The sequence below is a fragment of the Daucus carota genome, chromosome 2 (assembly GCF_001625215.2).
Source record: "Daucus carota subsp. sativus chromosome 2, DH1 v3.0, whole genome shotgun sequence".
Taxonomy (NCBI): Eukaryota; Viridiplantae; Streptophyta; class Magnoliopsida; order Apiales; family Apiaceae; genus Daucus; species Daucus carota.
Window position 1 is genome coordinate 36,343,315 of NC_030382.2, and position 18,823 is coordinate 36,362,137.

General features: G+C 37.3%; 3 protein-coding genes across 3 annotated transcripts; 1 reads left to right on the top strand and 2 right to left on the bottom strand.

The window, feature by feature from the left end:
• The first annotated feature begins 4,902 nt into the window (after positions 1 to 4,902).
• On the top strand, positions 4,903 to 7,633 carry LOC108208858 (heat shock cognate 70 kDa protein 2). Its single transcript, XM_017379434.2, has 2 exons — positions 4,903 to 5,309; positions 5,715 to 7,633. Exons 1-2 carry the CDS (start codon positions 5,096 to 5,098, stop codon positions 7,445 to 7,447), a joined length of 1,947 nt encoding a protein of 648 aa, XP_017234923.1. The 5' UTR covers positions 4,903 to 5,095; the 3' UTR covers positions 7,448 to 7,633.
• Positions 7,634 to 10,329: 2,696 nt separating this feature from the next.
• Positions 10,330 to 11,979, bottom strand: LOC108208859 (uncharacterized). Its single transcript, XM_017379435.2, has one exon. The coding sequence runs from the start codon at positions 11,258 to 11,260 to the stop codon at positions 10,451 to 10,453; it is 810 nt and encodes a 269-aa protein (XP_017234924.2). The 5' UTR covers positions 11,261 to 11,979; the 3' UTR covers positions 10,330 to 10,450.
• A 3,403-nt stretch (positions 11,980 to 15,382) lies between these two features.
• Positions 15,383 to 18,386, bottom strand: LOC108208857 (heat shock cognate 70 kDa protein 2). Its single transcript, XM_017379433.2, has 2 exons — positions 17,924 to 18,386; positions 15,383 to 17,280 (listed from the first exon to the last, which is right to left on the bottom strand). Exons 1-2 carry the CDS (start codon positions 18,135 to 18,137, stop codon positions 15,536 to 15,538), a joined length of 1,959 nt encoding a protein of 652 aa, XP_017234922.1. The 5' UTR covers positions 18,138 to 18,386; the 3' UTR covers positions 15,383 to 15,535.
• Between the last annotated feature and the right edge of the window lie 437 nt (positions 18,387 to 18,823).

Genomic DNA, 18,823 nt, shown 5'->3' on the forward strand with positions numbered 1-18,823 from the left:
AGGAACTCGGCTCATCAATTCCCATAAGAAGCAACTCATCCTCCAATTCTATTTCTTCTGTGGCGTTGTAAACATCAGTGAGTGACATGAAGTGTTTAGGAGTAGCACTGTCATCATACCTTTCTGCATCAGAATTAAATCCACTCGAGGGCGACCTGGGCGATCTGGGTTCCGGATTGTCAGTCTCAGTCCAGGGAGTATCCATCACCACAAACGAATCCAACTGTTGAGTCTCAACTTCCTTCTCAGCATCCCAAGACCAACATTTTGTTTCTTCAAATTGAACGTCTCTACTCACATATATTCTGCCACTGTTGGGGTCATACAACCGATACCCTTTAGTCCCAGCCTCCTTACCAAGATTAATTACTTTAACACTTCTGTCATCAAGTTTCTTCATCTGATTTCCTGGAGTCCTCATGTGAGCCAAACACCCAAAGACACGGATGTGGCCAATGTCAGGCTTCGACCCAGTCCAGGCCTCGAAAGGGGTCTGACCTGTTAAAGCACGAGTAGGTAATCTGTTCAGGACATAAATTGAGTGACGAACTGCCTCAGCCCACAAACCAGGTGGTAACTTCATTTGTTTCAAGTAACTTCTGGCCATCTCCACAACAGTGCGATTCCTCCGTTCCACCACGCCATTTTGTTGAGGCGTGTACGGAGTTGTAAAATGTCTAGTAATGCCAAATTGTTCACAGTATGACTTAAAATCATTAGACATAAATTCTCCTCCTCTGTCTGTCCTAAAAACTCCTATCTTTTCTTCACGACCATTTTCAATCATGACATGAAATTTCTTAAACACATCCAAGGCCTCATCTTTACTTTTAAGAATGTATACCCACATAACTCTACTAAAATCATCAACTAATAAGAAAAAATAGCGATTACCAGCAGAAGTCGTTGGAGAGATCGGCCCACACAAATCACCATGAATTAGTTCCAATTTTCGACTTGCACTGTACTGAGCTCGGGTTGGTATGGACTTTCTTGTTTGTTTGGCCATCAAACACCCACTGCACACCCCTTTTGGCTGATTGAATTTTGGAAAACCAGTCACCATATTATTCCTTGACATCAGACTCATTGCTTGAAAATTTACATGTCCCAACCTCGAATGCCACAACCATGAATTTTCTTCCGACTTTGACAATAAGCACACTTGCTTGCACGTCTTTAGGATGATCCTGTACAGTCTATTTGATGACCGCTTCACTTTCATGAGTAACTTTCCCCGATCATCATGAACCCACAAAAATTCCCCATTAATCGTAACTTGATTTCCTTCTTCAGAGATTTGGCCAAGGCTTATTATATTGTTACACAGTGTTGGTATATAATACACATCTTTAAGCATCCTTTCTTCCCCGTTTTTGCACTTAAATATAATTGAGCCCTTTCCTTCGATTTTGACGGTAGAGCCATCTCCAAAACGCACCTGCCCGGTCACTTGTTCATCAAGAGTACTGAACTTCAACTTTTGTCCAGTCATATGATTGCTTGCACCATTGTCTAAGTACCATAAATCTGAATCACTGTCTTTCTCGTTAATAACATTCACGAGTCTGGGAACAACATTTCCTTCATTTACCTTTAATTGGAATCCTTCATTACTGTCATGCTTTGCCATTAGTAATGCTGGTTCTTCATCTTCTATCTGCGATATATTGACCTCCTGCCTTTGCTCCTTTCCTCGACGTGGCTTTCTACACTCCGCAGCAAAGTGCCCGTATCCACCACAACTGAAACATCTTACTCGGCTCTTGTCCCTCACCAAACGACCTTTGAACCCAGTTGAGTTGTCAGATCCTCGACTTGATTTCTTTAGCCATTCCTCTCTAGTTAAAAGAAGCTTTCCTTCTTCACTTTCTCTCTTTTTCCATTCTTCTTCAGTCAGCATCAATTGCTCTCCTGTTCCTGACACAGATCCCTTCTGTTTCTCATCATTCATTGGCCCCCTTATTCTCTCCTCATGTGCCTTAAGAGAGCCGATCACTTCTTCTACAGACATAGTGTTAAGATTACCAAACTGTTCCAAAGCTGACGCTATTTGGAGAAATTTTGGAGGAGCAGCCCGCAAAATTTTCTTTACAACATAAGATTCTGCAATCTCCTCCCCAAGTGCTCGGATGTTAGACACGATTCCATTCACCTTCATGTAGAAGTCATCCAGTTGATCAGTATCCCTCATACACAATGCCTCGAACTCTGCCTTCAGTGTTTGAACCTTTGCTGTCTTCACTTTCTCTGCCCCCTGAGACATGGTTTTAATCGCCTCCCAAGCCTCTTTAGCCGTCTTCTTCTCAGCCAACGACAACAATACATCCTCGGGTATTCCCTGATAAATCATTGCCAATGCAATTTTATCCGTTTTACCCTCAACTGCAGCTTTCGGATCACTGGGCTCAACTGCATCCCAAACTCCATGGGCTTGCATATACACTCTCATTTTCATTGACCAAGCCGTATAGTTTCCCTTTGCCAACAACGGGTAACTCAGGCCTATCGACCCTCCTTTCAGCTTGTTCACGTCCATTGTCGCCTTTGACATAAACCACCACACGCACCGTAGCTCTGATACCAGAATATTGTAAACAGATTTGTAAATAAATATAAATGTTGTTTTGAGAACACTGGAATAAAGAGCAGTACTACGTTTGTATGTCTGCAACTGCTATTTCTTGATTCAACTGAATGTCAAGTACATGAATATAAACTTACAGATAGAAAATGCATGCTAAAAACTAGGAGTGGGCACATGGGCCAAACTGATTCCTACAAAGACTCCACGACTAGAATTATTTGAATGATTCCTAAACAAAGCAACTACTATTCTGACTACGTCTAAACTGCAGACAATATTTAGGACAAGTTTTAAATTAAATATCCAACAATATAAATTAAATGGCACGAAGATAGTATCAATCATGCAGGAACTGAGCAAAACAAAGATGACTTGTACATGCATGCACCAGTCCACAAATACAAAATGCAAAGTTGGATACTGCGTACACTGTATTATGCATGCAGAAAAACAATAATACGTCCTTGTACAAGCAAATCACTTTGTTTTAATGGGTAGTTCTTTCTCCCCCATTTTCTATTTTCTTCCTCTGATGGAGGTGGCTGTCGATGCGCAAGTAGCTTGTTAAATTGGACTATCTACGTTATAAAGTAGTGCAGGTTGACGAGTCATGTGTCAAATCTGTACGGTGAAAAACTGAGAATATATATTTTGATTTAGCAGAAAACAAATATAGATGTTTAGCAATTCAATTATCGAGTTTTTTTTTCTAATCTCTTCTAACAAGATTTTTGATCTCCGGTTATATACAGACGGAGATTTTTGATCTCCCGTTGCCCACATATGGACAAGACTGGGGTCTAAACTCTTATCCATGATAGATGGTTTTCAAAATTCATTATCCATTTATGCATATATGAAATTTAGATATGGTTGTGTTTGGAATTTAAAGGTTTTGGATAAAATTTAAGGTTTGAGGTGTTTTATAGGTTTGATCATTTCCATCCGTTAATATTAATGTTTAATAATTAGCTGATTGAAATAAAGATCTTGGTTCAAAAAGCTAATTTTCAGCGGAGAGTTTTTTGGGTTAGAGATTTTGGTATGTGTCACAAAAACCTAATCAAATAGTTATTTACCAAACAATTTTATTAAAAACTGCTAATTCAATACGCTAGTCAAAACATCTATTTCAATCAAACAGTTATTTACCAAACAATTTTACAAAAAAACCGATAATTCGGTACGCTAGTCAAAACATCTATTTCAATCGGTTAGTCAAAACATCTAATTCAATCAATTAGTTAAAATATTAAATTCAATCTGCTAACCGTTAAATTCCAAACAAGACCTATATATAAATTTAGGATGATGAAATTGATTTTGAATAAATGACGGTACACCTGTTAGCCATTTCATAAAATTCTTGATTTCCCAAAAAAAAAAAGTAATCAAGTACTCCCTCTCTTTTTTAATATTTGACGCTTTGATTTTGGGCACGTATCTTTAAGTGATTTGACCGAATAATTAAAATTATTATTTTTTAAAATTTATTTTTCTGAATAAAAATATATAATCAAAATTTTAATTCACAAAAAAAATCAATCAAAAAGAATAATTTTTACTATCCGATCAACTCACGTAAAAATGTCTGCCGAAAGTCAAAACATCAAATGTTAAAAAACGGAGGTAGTATTGTATATATAGTTTATTCAAAAAAAATAGGTACTATATATATAGTTTTAATAATTCATTAAATTGATATGTGCTGGATTGCTGATGACTACAGGGAGGATGTGTTTGGACTGATTTTGCATTTTATGGGCTCATAGGTTGGGCCCGCACAAGAGGCTGTTAGTTTTTCTAATTTGATTCTGGGGAGATTTTTTATTTAAACTCACATATGTAGCTTGAGTAAATTTTCATCGCATCGATTTCAGAACGAGGGTGGATACCGCAAGAGTTCACCTTTCACAACAAATAATTGTTCATGTTTTGGGGATGTTTGGTGCTCCAGGATCAGTTGATTTGATTGATAGTTCTGAATATTGGGCTACAGATGATACTTACGTGAAGGTCAATTGCGAGACTACTAGATAACTGATGTAGGTTGGATTGCTCGAGATATCATTGTAATACTTTTTAGATCAAAGATTATGAATATTCTATTTGTTAAGTGATCTGAAAACAAAACGACTATTTGTTTAGTTCGTTCTTTATTTCACAATCAGATTGTAGTTGACAGTTCGGGGGTTTGTTCTGGCTGCGTTTGCGATTCGTATTAATATAATCCTTTGTTTGTAAAAAAAAAAAAGAAAAAGAAAAAGAAAAACGACCTGGTCAGATTTAGTTAAGTGAGAAACGCTGAAATAGGATCAGCTAGTCTAAATAGTAGCTGATTTTCCTTCAAAATAGCTGGTCAGTAATCTATTCAGAACATTCTCGAACAAGTTTATTCATATATAATCATTAATCAATAAATCATCTCTGCATAACCATTATCCAAGCTTCACAGGTTCACTTGTAACGTGAAATTTTAGCAAGAAGTAAAAGATCTTGGACGTGAGCATGGCAGGAATAGGAGAAGGAGCTGCTATTGGAATTGATCTGGGAACAACATACTCGTGTGTAGGTGTGTGGCAACACGACCGTGTGGAGATCATTGCCAATGATCAGGGCAATCGGACCACCCCTTCTTACGTTGCTTTCACCGACACCGAACGCTTGATCGGTGACGCTGCCAAGAACCAAGTTGCCATGAATCCTATCAACACTGTTTTTGGTATGTTTGCTACAATCTATCTTGTTTTTACAAAAATAAGTACTTATTTTCCAGAAAAATAGATATTTACTTTTTCTCAGAAACAAGGACTTAATTATTTATGAAAAATAAAGCCAGAGTATACACCATGGGATCAAAATGATAATGACCTCCTGATACGTGCATGCATGTGTCAATTGATTTTATTCTGCATATCCTTGACATGCTAGTAGAGAGTCTTGATTTGATCATATATCTGTAAAACTCCACTCAATCTTAAGATTGAGAGTTTAAGATTTGATTTTTGTTATATTTATTAGAAAGGTGGGAACAGGGGCTTAACTCTGTGTATATATATATATAAGTGTTGATGACTAGATTGTGTTTGTTTCAATATTGATTGTTGTTTATGTCATGGATCATCAGATGCAAAGCGTTTGATCGGCCGAAGACACAGTGATCCCTCAGTATCGAGTGACACTAAGTTGTGGCCTTTTAAGGTGATTGCTGGTGCTCAAGACAAGCCCATGATCCTTGTTAGCTACAAGGGTGAAGAAAAACAGTTTGCTGCTGAAGAGATATCCTCAATGGTACTCGTGAAGATGAAAGAAATCGCAGAGACTTTTCTGGGAACGGTTGTTAAGAATGCTGTTGTCACTGTTCCAGCATACTTCAATGATTCACAACGCCAGGCTACTAAGGATGCTGGTGTCATATCGGGTCTCAATGTCATGCGCATAATTAATGAACCGACTGCTGCTGCAATTGCATATGGTCTTGATAAGAAAGCGACTAGCGTTGGTGAGAAGAATGTGCTTATATTTGATCTTGGAGGTGGGACGTTTGATGTGTCACTACTTACAATTGAGGAGGGTATTTTTGAGGTCAAAGCTACGGCTGGAGATACTCATCTTGGAGGCGAAGATTTTGACAACAGAATGGTGAATCACTTTGTACAAGAGTTCAAGAGGAAGAACAAGAAAGATATTACTGGGAATCCAAGGGCTTTGAGAAGACTGAGGACGTCTTGTGAGAGGGCCAAAAGGACTTTGTCCTCGACTGCTCAGACCACCATTGAAATTGATTCCCTTTTTGAGGGAATTGATTTCTACTCAACCATAACACGTGCAAGATTTGAGGAGCTGAACATGGATCTCTTTAGAAAGTGTATGGAACCCGTGGAGAAGTGTTTGAGGGATGCTAAGATGGACAAGAGCGCTGTTCATGATGTTGTTCTTGTCGGTGGCTCAACAAGGATTCCTAAAGTACAGCAGCTTTTGCAGGACTTTTTCAATGGCAAGGAGCTTTGCAAGAGTATAAACCCCGATGAGGCAGTTGCTTATGGCGCTGCTGTTCAAGCGGCTATTCTCAGTGGCGAAGGAAATGAAAAGGTGCAAGATTTGCTGTTGTTGGATGTCACACCTCTGTCCCTTGGTTTGGAAACTGCTGGAGGAGTCATGACTGTCTTAATTCAACGGAACACTACAATCCCTACCAAGAAAGAGCAAGTATTCTCTACGTATTCTGATAATCAACCCGGGGTTTTGATTCAGGTTTTTGAAGGTGAGAGGACTAGAACAAGAGACAATAACTTGCTGGGCAAATTTGAGTTATCTGGGATTCCTCCGGCTCCTAGGGGTGTGCCTCAAATCACTGTCTGTTTCGACATAGATGCCAATGGTATTCTAAATGTGTCTGCAGAGGACAAAACCACAGGGCAGAAGAACAAGATCACCATCACTAACGACAAGGGAAGGCTATCAAAGGAGGAAATAGAAAAGATGGTTCAGGAAGCAGAGAGGTATAAGGCAGAGGATGAAGAGCACAAGAAAAAGGTGGAGGCAAAGAATTCTCTGGAGAACTACGCATATAACATGAGAAACACTATCAAGGATGAGAAAATTGGATCCAAACTCAGCGCGTCTGACAAGAAAACTATTGAGGACTCTATTGATCAGGCTATTACATGGCTTGATAATAACCAACTGGCAGAAGTTGAGGAGTTTGAGGACAAGATGAAGGAGCTTGAGAACATCTGCAATCCAATCATTGCCAAGATGTACGGTGCAGGCGGAGATGCTGGTGGCCCGGTGGGTGATGATGCTCCCTCTGGTGGTGCAAGTACTGGTGCTGGCCCTAAGATTGAGGAAGTTGATTAAGTTTAGATGGAATAATGTTACTCTGGTTCAATTCTTTTCATTTGTGTTTGTTTCATAAGGTTGGTGACTTGATGAGTACTTGGCTATTTCATTATTCTTGCTTTAGAGTTTCTGTTGATTGATGAATATTGTAGGGAGTTTGCTGCAGGATTTCATTAAATTAGTGAAACCACATATTGAGGCTGCCATGCATCTTTTCTGAGTAGATTTGTGAGCATCATCTTCATCTTTATGTATCATGTACCAACATCCTAATTATGGTTATCCATTTTCTTCTTCTTTTTCTTTACAAGTTTTTTTTAATTTGAATTAGATTTCAACTCCACGGAATCGAAGGACACTGTTGCAGGCCCAAGTATAATATGTCCAAAACAATAATTTGTTGAAGCCCCCACATTAAGCAGATCATTTTTAATTTCGAATGTTCAAATATAATACTTTTGGTGAATTGATATTTGTTTCCGGTTATATTTATAACAATATTAATTTTATGAATTTAGTTAGTAATTTAACAAAACCTAATTCTTTTCAAAAACTTATATTTTAAAACTTCATCAACTTTGTTAATTTAATTGAATATAAGATGAATTCTGACATGAAACAGTAGAAAGGGAACAGGGGAAATTGAACAACTTTGATTAATCATTTTTCTCTGAACAACTTTGGTCACGAAGATGTATAGGAAATTGAATATCGTAGTATATTAACAAAATATAAAGCAATGAAAAGGATGGAAGGAAATAATGGCGAAAAGGTGGTGGGGATGGTTGGAGAAAGGAGCCAAATGAGTAAACATGTGAAAACAGCGACACTTATTTGTAATCTAGGCAAGTGCTCAAAGAAACCACCTTCACAACTCCCTCTTTTTTGTCATTTCTTGTTTCCAACAACACACCCTTTTCTTATTATATTATGATGACTAGGAGTACTCAAATTTTCAATTATCTCATCTACGATGAATTTTCTTTTCTATAATCAATACTCCTCGTGTCTCATTTATTTTTCAAAAAAAAAAAAAATCACTGCTTCACATATATTTTAAGATATATAAAAAAATAATTTGATAATTTATTTTTAATATTTTCTCTTTTTGTAAAATTTAAACAATTTACTTTTATTCAGTTCGAAAAGAATTCAAGATAATTTTTGTAACATTTGTCAAACATTCTGTACAAATGTAAACAACAGAGGATGATTTATATAGGGCCTGTTTGAGAATTAGCGGTTAGTTGTTATTTTGACTGGCGGATTGAATTAGCTGTATCTCATCAAACTGTTTGGTAAATAGCTGATTGATTAAATTTGTGTGACACAAACCAAAACTGCTAACCCAAAAAACTACTCAACGTAACTTTTTCAAAATTAGCTTTTTGGATCAAAACCTCTATTTCAATCTGCTAACTACCAAACACTAATATTAGCGGATTCTCTTATCAAACTTCTAAAACACCTCAAAATTCTAATTTTACCATAAATCTCTAATTTCCAAACAGGGCTATAGTCGTGATCTAGAGACAAAGTGTTTAACTAGTTGTATACGTTACGCTATCCGTGATTTACAATACTAAAAGGTTTTTAAAGTTAACTTCGTTACTTAAAATCCAAAAATAATATTTAACGTTTAGATTATACGTTAATCCAGAGTGCCGTCCCTGCCCTCTATCTATCTTTGTCTCTGTACATTGATTAAGATACACGATCTGTATTTGTGTTGTTCGAAAAGCTAGTTATTCTCGAAGCTTTGATTGAATGTATGTTCAGCATTAGCTAGACAATGATAACGTGTAAACTGAGGAGTTTATATAAAATAACCAAGTGGTTTAATACACGATTATGAGCTGGATTAAGTGATAAAAAATCACATGGTTTATACGGTCAATCAACTAAGTTCGTAAAAGATAAGTGACGTGTTGCTGATCCCCGGAGCTTACTCTAAACCAAAACTTGAATGTGTTGATTTTTGGAACAGTGGTCATGCATACTATTGTGCGGGAAACAAAGTTCTAGTGCATTCATTCAGGTTACATTTAAATTTAAGGGTTGTGGTTATTGACAGTCGATTGTCGGGATTTGTTAAGTAGTATAATGATTTCTTGTTATTGGATGAATATTCAACAATTTAAATTATTTAATTTTTATATATCTCGTGTTTTTAATTATTGGACGACCAGTCTGGCGCTTTATAATCGCTGGGCAGGAACATGATATTTTACCCGCCCTACGGATAAAAAATGCCGTACATATTAAAATTTTATTATAATTTTAACCGCAAGATATTCTTTCACCGGTCATAAATCAACATGCTGCCTAAAATGCCCTGACAATCGACTGTCAGGTAGCGTGATCCTAAATTTAAAACGGTACTACGAATACAAAAGCTTTCTATAAGAATATGAATGCGCTAAAGAAATCAATAAAGGAACTCAAAACTGTGGAGTAATTAATTTAGAATATATAAAATATATATAGCTTGAATTGTGTAGGCAGGTACAAGCTGACAATAATTATTTAACAACAAAAAGAACCCACAAAACATTACCTGAATTGAGCAATTAGGAACATCAGAACAGCACAATGATCACATATTCACATTGCAGACAATGTTGCAGTGCACCACTATGAATTATTTTTTAAATTTGCTAGTCAATATTTGGTTACTAGGTGCCTTAAAACATTCACTCATTGTTTTTGTCCAACAAGATTCAATTTTAATTAGTATTAAGTACAACCTGATTAATCTAATTAAATTATTTTACACAAATCCTAAATTTGATTTCAAATCATGTATACTATACTACTCTGTGACTTCAAATAATGAAGGGAAAAAAAGGAAACAAATAATTAAAGAACAAAACTTTTGTTCTCTAGCAAAAGACTGAAACTGAGCAGAGAAGAACAGAAATTGATGATTTGTAACTCCAATAAACAAAGGGTTAAAAACAAGAATTTAGAACAAAAATTCAAAACCATAATTCTGAGCTAATTGCACAATAAACTTCCTAATCAAACAGTTTTGAGTTCTGGAGGAGAAGTTGACAATGGAAGTACCTGTGAAGAAGCAGTAGGATGAGACTGTACTGATTTGCTTTCACTAACAACTGAACCTAGAGATTCATCTTTCTCTTCAACTTTGTACAGGCACTTTCTCTCAGCAGCTTCCATTAGTTTCTTCATCAGTTTCTCCTCAGCATCCCTCAAGAACTTGAACTTTGGAGGTGGTGAGAACCTGAGCTTGTTAATCTCAGCATCAGTTGATGATTCAAAAAGAGGGTTGAATCCATGATGATTATAACACTCCAAAGACTGTGACTTTAAGGAAGGTGAAGCCAAAGGTGTCAAATAAGGTGTCTCAACACAAGCCAAAAGCTCCCCTAAGCTCTTACTTCTTGACCCTTTTCTACTAAAACTTATCTCACCTCTTGATCTCCCATCTTCAGATTCTAAATCTTCTTTGGTTTCTTCCTTGATTGTGAAGAGAAATCTGGGTGGCCCACAGAGATTGTGCAGCCTCATGAGCTCTGATTCAATACCTTCTTCACCATTGTAGTTTTTCAACATCTGTAAATCTTGGTCAAGACCATTTGTTGGCCTTTTTATAGAAATGGGCAGTTCTTGTTTTCTGCTACTTCCAACAGGGCTTCTCCAACAAAACATATAGGAAACCTCTGTGGTGGGTTCAGAAGGATCTTGAATAGCCCTGTTTCTCAATCTCTTTTTCCACCATAACACATAATAAAGCTCTGCAATGAAGCCTAATAAAAGACAACCAAACAAGAAACTCAAACCAATGCCTAAATGACTGAAAGATCCCATCTTTAATGCACTAGTAACTCACATCTATGCAACCATCTTCATAGCATCACTCAAATATGAATAGACTATAGTACTAGCATCCAAACAAGCCCAGTGAAGATGAGCCAAATATTTCACTATTGTAAAATTTGATGTGTATGCAAAAATCCAAGATATATTAATGGCAGAAAGTTACAGAGATCCCTAGAAAGAGATGCAAAGATTGGGCAAAAGAAATGAATCCAAAAAAATAAGAAGGAAAAAGAAGCAGCCAAACCAAGAAGTCAAGAGTTTGGTTAAGAAACACACAAGAAATGTACAGACTTTTGTGCTCCAAAGTTCACATGCTGGAAATAAACAAAAAGGGTGATGATTACTTTAGTTTCTGGCTACAAAAAATTGTAACTACGTGCAATGTCCACCGTGTAGAGGTGGCAATATATTACACTTACTTTTCAAACACAACTTTAATAAATTTGTGTGCACAATATAGGAAAAATTGGAATGACTTGTGAGACTTTCGGTGGGAATATAGAGAGATTTTTAGAAGACTGGAGTGGTGATATTCACATGGGTGATGGGTTGGCTAAAACCGTGTGTTTGTGAGGATATTATTGTATGAAATCGATTATTTTATCAAGGCCCATAAACTGAATGACACACAGAGCAACATAAATATATGTATTTATAAGTGTGTGATTGTGACACAGGGAGTGGGATTTAAATTTCAAAAATGAGTTGCCATAGGAAATGTCTTGAAAATGTGGTCGCCTTTATATTCCTTTAGGCCCTACTTAACGGGTAAGAATTTTGGTTTTATACACTCGGGTCTCATGAAAAAGACTTCTGTCACAATTAGCAATAAAAAAACACTTGTGTTATTTGAGGTTGCAATTTCTAAGCGATTTCAGGTTTCAAGCAAAAAGACTTGTGTTTACAATTAGGAAAGAAAAGGAAAAAATCTTGTGTCTTGATAAGTTGTAATTTCTAAGCAGTTGTCATGATAAATTGCAATTTCTAAGCAATTTTATTTAATATATACAGGAAAGGAGGCTGGTGCAGCATCCAGATTTAACATGTACTATTTGTTATGAGCTATGGTGGGTTTATCGGGTCCGCAAAAAAATAAACCCCCCCCTCCCCCGCGTTACATGTAACTTGGCTCGTTACCTGTTTACGGGGAATATGATATATACTTGTGTTGCTCATTCTAATAGCTTCAAATTTTTGGGTCAAGTAGTGTCCAGTTCCCTGCAACATTTTCTCAATCTTGCTTATCTTTTAAAGTCTTCAACCATGCCATAGGCGAATGATGCTTGTGAATTGTGATCCTGTTTTACTGCCACGGAGCTTAATGTGCCCAGCAAAATACCGTCCTCAAATACTTGTTCTTCTGCCTTTAAAATTCTAAATCAACAGTCCAGGTTGTTTATCAGCGGTACCTGATCCCTCTTGGTTGACATGATTGTGCTCCTGGGTATTAAAACATCCATAACCCCTTCGCCAATGACCAAACAAAGACTACACTCAGCAGTATCAAATCTTGCACCCTCCCATCCCCTTCACCACTCAAAATTGCAGCTTCAACACCCACCCCATCAGGGTTAATGCTCTAGAATTACAACCTATTACCCTTCAATCTCTTCAACCTAGTGACAATCACCATCCTGCCATCAAACTTCTCACTTCACAGATAAGCTGTTGCGGGTTCGACCCCAAAGTACCCTCTTGAGTAGCGTTAAACATTACTTGTACCTCCACCAGCATTTTCACGCAATTTTCAAAACAGGGCTTAAAAATATCAATATCATGCCTCAAGATGCACATTGTTACACATTTACAGGTAATATTCCCTGGTAAAACAAACGGAAAGAAAATAACGTACATAAAACTATATTCTACTAAGGTTAGAACTTAGAACAAAATAAGAACTGCTAAACCCACTAACACTGCAAACACAGAGAACAGATTTGGTCCAAAATAGATATTATCAGTCAATGAGAAGTATTAAATTTTAGGGCCGAACTCCCCTGAAGAAACAATGCACCATGCTGGCATAAGCAAAAGATTATGCCAACAATTAGGGTCCATATGGCACTCCCTATCTTTATTCTTAGGCAAAACTAAGAGCCAAAGAAGGCTTCATCGGATACTCCCTGTACAGGATTATCCCTGATGTTTTTAGACGCAGACAATCTGACTTCTGAGTCAACCCAGCTGACTTCTTACTCAAGACCATAACTATTGTTATTGTGACTTGTGAGCATCAGCATCTTCTGTGAACTTCTTTAAACCCATGATGCTATCATGTTTTTTCTTCAACTCCCAAGTTTTGCAAGCTCACCTGCCCCTTCATTACTCTCCCTAGGGATGTGCATATTCCGAGCCTCGGGATTTTCTTTATAAGCTCATCCATCTCCTCCATCTCCTTCTCTAGTTTTGAGCTTTGGGATATATTCATACCTGCACCACGTCCTTTGACATTCAAGTGGACATAAATTTCTCCATCAGTTCTGTGGGTGTTGTCTGTGATTGCACCTGCAATATGGTTTATTGCCACTACAGCCGCTGCTTTTGACGAGTCACAAGTGACTGGCCCACAAAAAATGTACTTCAGCACATATCGCCACTCTTAGCTAGTAGTAAATCTAATCCCTCTAGAGAATGACATAATTTAAAACTAGATTTGCGCAAAGTGCAATCAGGTCATTGCCAACCAAATTAGTGAGAAACGGTCAGGTTAATTAGCGGAACATACAAGGCAGGGTAGTTTAAGAAAATACAACCAGCAAACATAAGATTAACGAAAATTGAATACCCTGATTACCTAGAAATAAGCCATAGGACTATGGGGCCGTTTGGGTGAGCTTAAAATAAGTGCTTCTTGCTTAAAATAAAAAAGTGGAGTAGAAGTTAGAAGCTAGTTAGGACTTATAAGTGATTAAAGTGTTTGGCAAATAAGTAGAAGTCCTGAGACAAAAGCTAGGATTCCTAGCTTTTTATAAGTACTTCTTGACTTATTACACAAACGGTACGAATAAGTGCTTCTAACTTATAATCGAGAAGCTGGGCTTTTAAGTGGGTAAACAAACACCCACTATATCTTCTCAAGAATCATTTCAGTGACCTATGTACATCTCTAGCCTGGCAGGACGATTAGACACACACACACACATAATTGATGATGATGATAATGAGCATATCAGTCCACAGGCCAGACAGTTAGCCACTGATATAGAAAACAGCTGCTGGACACATCCTAACAAGACCTTTTTGTACTCTAGCAGCACACGAAATCAAAAAAACCCAGTACCTATAAAGAAACCATACATAACAACCTTTTGAGAGATCATTCTAAAAATATAACAATACCACCCACACGCAAAATTATTAAACTAGAAACTGAAGCCCAGAGCACGAGTCTCGTATTCAAATACACTAAAACACACAAATGAAACCGGTAAAAATTACCGAACAGGAAAGGAGCATATAAAAAGGCATACCACATTACACAAATCTCCATTTCCAGAAACATTTAACAAAGAAGTAGAGCAAAATACAAACAGAACAGGCAAATAAATAATGAAGTGTATATAGAAAATACCTAAAGTAGGAGGGGATTAGTTGAGATGGAGAATATGTTTGTAGCAGGTTGAGGAGCAGACGACATCAAAACGTTCTTTTTAGAGGGCAAAACACCGACACAAGAATGAGTAGTCCCAAATCCTGAATACCAACAGTGATTCCGGCTAACAATGCGTCTTGTACTTACATACTCAAGTTTCCTGCTTCTGCACTTCTCCTCTAAATATGCAATTTTTCTTTTGGTGTTCTACATTTGACCGCTTTTAACAATCTAGTTTCTGAATCTTTATGAATTTTAATTTCTTGCTAAAGACTCACTTAAAATAATTTGTTTAGATTAAATACTGCTAACTAATTGATGTCTTCACCTAAGTTATTCTCCATGCCTATTGCATCTCCGGAATGGTGTTTAGCAAAATCAAACAGGTTGCAGCAAAGTATGCCACTCAAAACTTCCAACTAATGAGTTCCCAAAGCTCCCAAAGCTAAAGGACTAAAATCCATAAACATAAACACAAAACAAATAAACAGAAAAAACCCAACTGATTGCTCCATAACTAGAGAAAAGTACCATTCTTATTAAAGCCCCCAACAGAAGGGGGGCATCTTAAGTCTTAACCAACCATCAAAATCCAGAGACATGGTTATGTAATTAATAAAAAACCTAAACCACCAGGAAACAACATCAAACAAGCTCAATCAACTTCCTGCTTAATCAACTTCTTCGATCTTTGGGCCTGCTCCTGCACCCGCTCCACCAGCAGGACCATCTTCATCCATTGTTGCACCCATGCCGCCCATGCCACCAGCACCACCTTGATACATCTTGGCAATGATGGGATTGCAGATACCTTCCAGCTCCTTCATTTTGTCTTCAAACTCATCCACTTCTGCCAGCTGATTCCCATCAAGCCACTGGATTGCCTGCTCAATTGCATCCTCAATCTTCTTCTTGTCCGCAGGGTCAAGGTTTGAGCTTATCTTCTCATCCTTAATGGTGTTCCTCATGTTGTAAGCATAATTCTCCAGGGCATTCTTAGCTTCAACCTTCTTCTTGTGCTCCTCGTCCTCAGATTTGTACCTCTCCGCTTCCTGGACCATCTTTTCAATCTCATCTTTGGAAAGTCTGCCTTTGTCATTAGTGATGGTAATCTTATTCTTTTGCCCTGTGGTCTTGTCCTCAGCAGAAACATTCAAAATGCCATTTGCATCAATATCAAAGCATACTGTAATCTGTGGCACACCCCTTGGAGCAGGAGGAATACCAGAGAGCTCGAACTTGCCCAGCAAATTGTTGTCCTTTGTTCTTGCTCTTTCACCTTCAAACACCTGGATCAGAACACCAGGTTGATTATCTGAGTATGTCGAGAATACCTGCTCCTTCTTGGTGGGGATGGTTGTATTTCTCGGGATCAAAACAGTCATAACCCCTCCAGCAGTTTCCAACCCAAGCGACAATGGAGTCACATCCAGCAACAGTAAGTCTTGCACCTTTTCATTACCTTCACCGCTCAATATTGCAGCCTGCACAGCAGCGCCATAAGCAACAGCCTCATCAGGGTTGATGCTCTTGCAAAGCTCCTTTCCATTGAAGAAGTCCTGCAATAGTTGCTGCACCTTTGGAATCCTAGTAGATCCACCAACAAGCACAACATCATGGACAGAGTTTTTGTCCATCTTGGCATCCCTCAAACATTTCTCTACCGGCTCCATACACTTCCTGAAAAGATCCATGTTGAGCTCCTCAAATCTTGCCCTAGTAATTGTTGTGTAGAAATCAATCCCCTCAAACAAAGAGTCAATCTCAATTGTTGTTTGAGCAGTTGAAGAGAGAGTTCTCTTCGCCCTTTCACAAGCAGTCCGCAGCCTCCTCAATGCTCTAGCATTGCCCCCAATATCCTTCTTGTTCTTTCTCTTGAACTCCTGAACAAAATGATTCACCATCCTGTTGTCAAAATCTTCACCTCCCAGATGGGTATCACCAGCAGTTGATTTCACCTCAAAAATACCCTCCTCAATAGTGAGAAGAGACACATCAAATGTGCCACCACCAAGATCAAAGATCAGCACATTCTTCTCACCAACACTGCTCGACTTCTTATCCAGCCCATAAGCAATTGCAGCTGCTGTGGGCTCATTAATAATACGCATCACATTGAGCCCCGAGATAACCCCAGCATCCTTTGTTGCCTGTCTCTGAGAATCATTAAAATAAGCAGGTACAGTAACAACAGCATTTTTAACTGCCTTGCCAAGGAAAGCCTCAGCAATCTCCCTCATCTTCGTAAGAACCATGGAAGAAATTTCTTCAGCAGCAAATTGTTTCTCCTCACCCTTGTAGTTGACAACAATCATTGGCTTGTCACCAGCTCCAGGCACAACTTTGAATGGCCACAACTTCATGTCACTCTGCACCGAAGCATCACTGAACCTCCTTCCAATCAACCGCTTAGCATCTGAAAGAGCACATCACCAATTAGAACAACATTTATATGATTAACAATCATCATTCTAATCACAACTTCAAACAATTAACTTAGTACAACAGCAACAATACAGATTAATTCACAGACATTGTTAATCCAATCAGCATGAAATTAATCTCTCCAATTAAACAAAATAATATATTCTGATGAAACTAATTGAATAAGACTCCAATTTTAATTGACCATTTAAATCAAGCTTAAAGCATGTGTTTCAAATTAGACATAAGCATTTCAAATAATTAGCTAATCAAACAAACAAGACTCGAAAAACCATAAAACCCTCACAAATTTAATGTTAATTGACAAATCAAATCAAGCTTAAAGCATTTGCATCACTTCACACAGTAACATATCAAATACTTGAATTACTAAACAAACAAGCTCCGGAAATTATAAAGCCCTTAGCACAAACATAAATCATAAATCATCTAAGCAGAAGCCAGTTTAAATATGAATCACCACAAGGCAAGCATTACATACACATAATTAAGCATAATCATCATAGACTTAAATTTCACTAACTACACATTACAGATACAAAGATACACACGATTAATTAAGCATAACAAACCAAAATTCATAAACCGAGAAATATCGAAAGAGCAAAACATACCGAAAACAGTGTTGATAGGATTCATAGCGACTTGATTCTTCGCAGCATCACCAATGAGCCTCTCCGTATCAGTAAACGCCACATAAGACGGCGTCGTTCTGTTCCCCTGATCATTCGCTATGATCTCCACTCTGTCATGTTGCCAAACGCCGACACACGAGTAAGTCGTTCCCAAGTCAATTCCGATCGCCGGACCTTCGCCTTTTCCCGCCATTTTCACTCTTCACTAACTTCAACAAAGAAAATACAATAGAATTTGGAGAAATCACAGTGTGTTTTGATGTTAAGTGTTTTTTAATTCTAAGTGAGATGAGAGAATGAGGAGGGCGTGTATATATACAATGTCTGTGTAAGTATAGATTAGTCCAGAATGTTCTGGATTCTGATTGTGGTTCACCGGTTACAGCTTCTGGGACGTTCTTATTTAATAAATTTAATTAAGTTTAATTCATTCCCTCCTTTTCTGTTCATTCGAGCTGCTTCCAGATTATTCTTGATTTTTCTGCGCTTTGCCAGTGGCAAGAGGTTGTTTTGGTAATTCAACTGAGAATACGTGTGACAAGAAATTATTTCTTTTGTTAATTATATGTTAATTATTCAAAATTTTATTTTAATTCTTTTAATTTAAATATATATATTATCGTTTGGACCGATTAATATATATATATATATATATATATATATATATATTCTATTTCAAAATTTTATTTTATTATTCTTTTAATTCTAAATATACAAATTATTTTTAAGTTATTAAAAGAATATATAGATACCTATATATCTTATAATTTTTGAAATAAAAATAATTTATTAATATAAGATATATCGAGTTAACTAAATGTAGTTGTAGGATATTATGACCATGTTTTTGTCGCATCATTGTGATGACACTTCGTGACA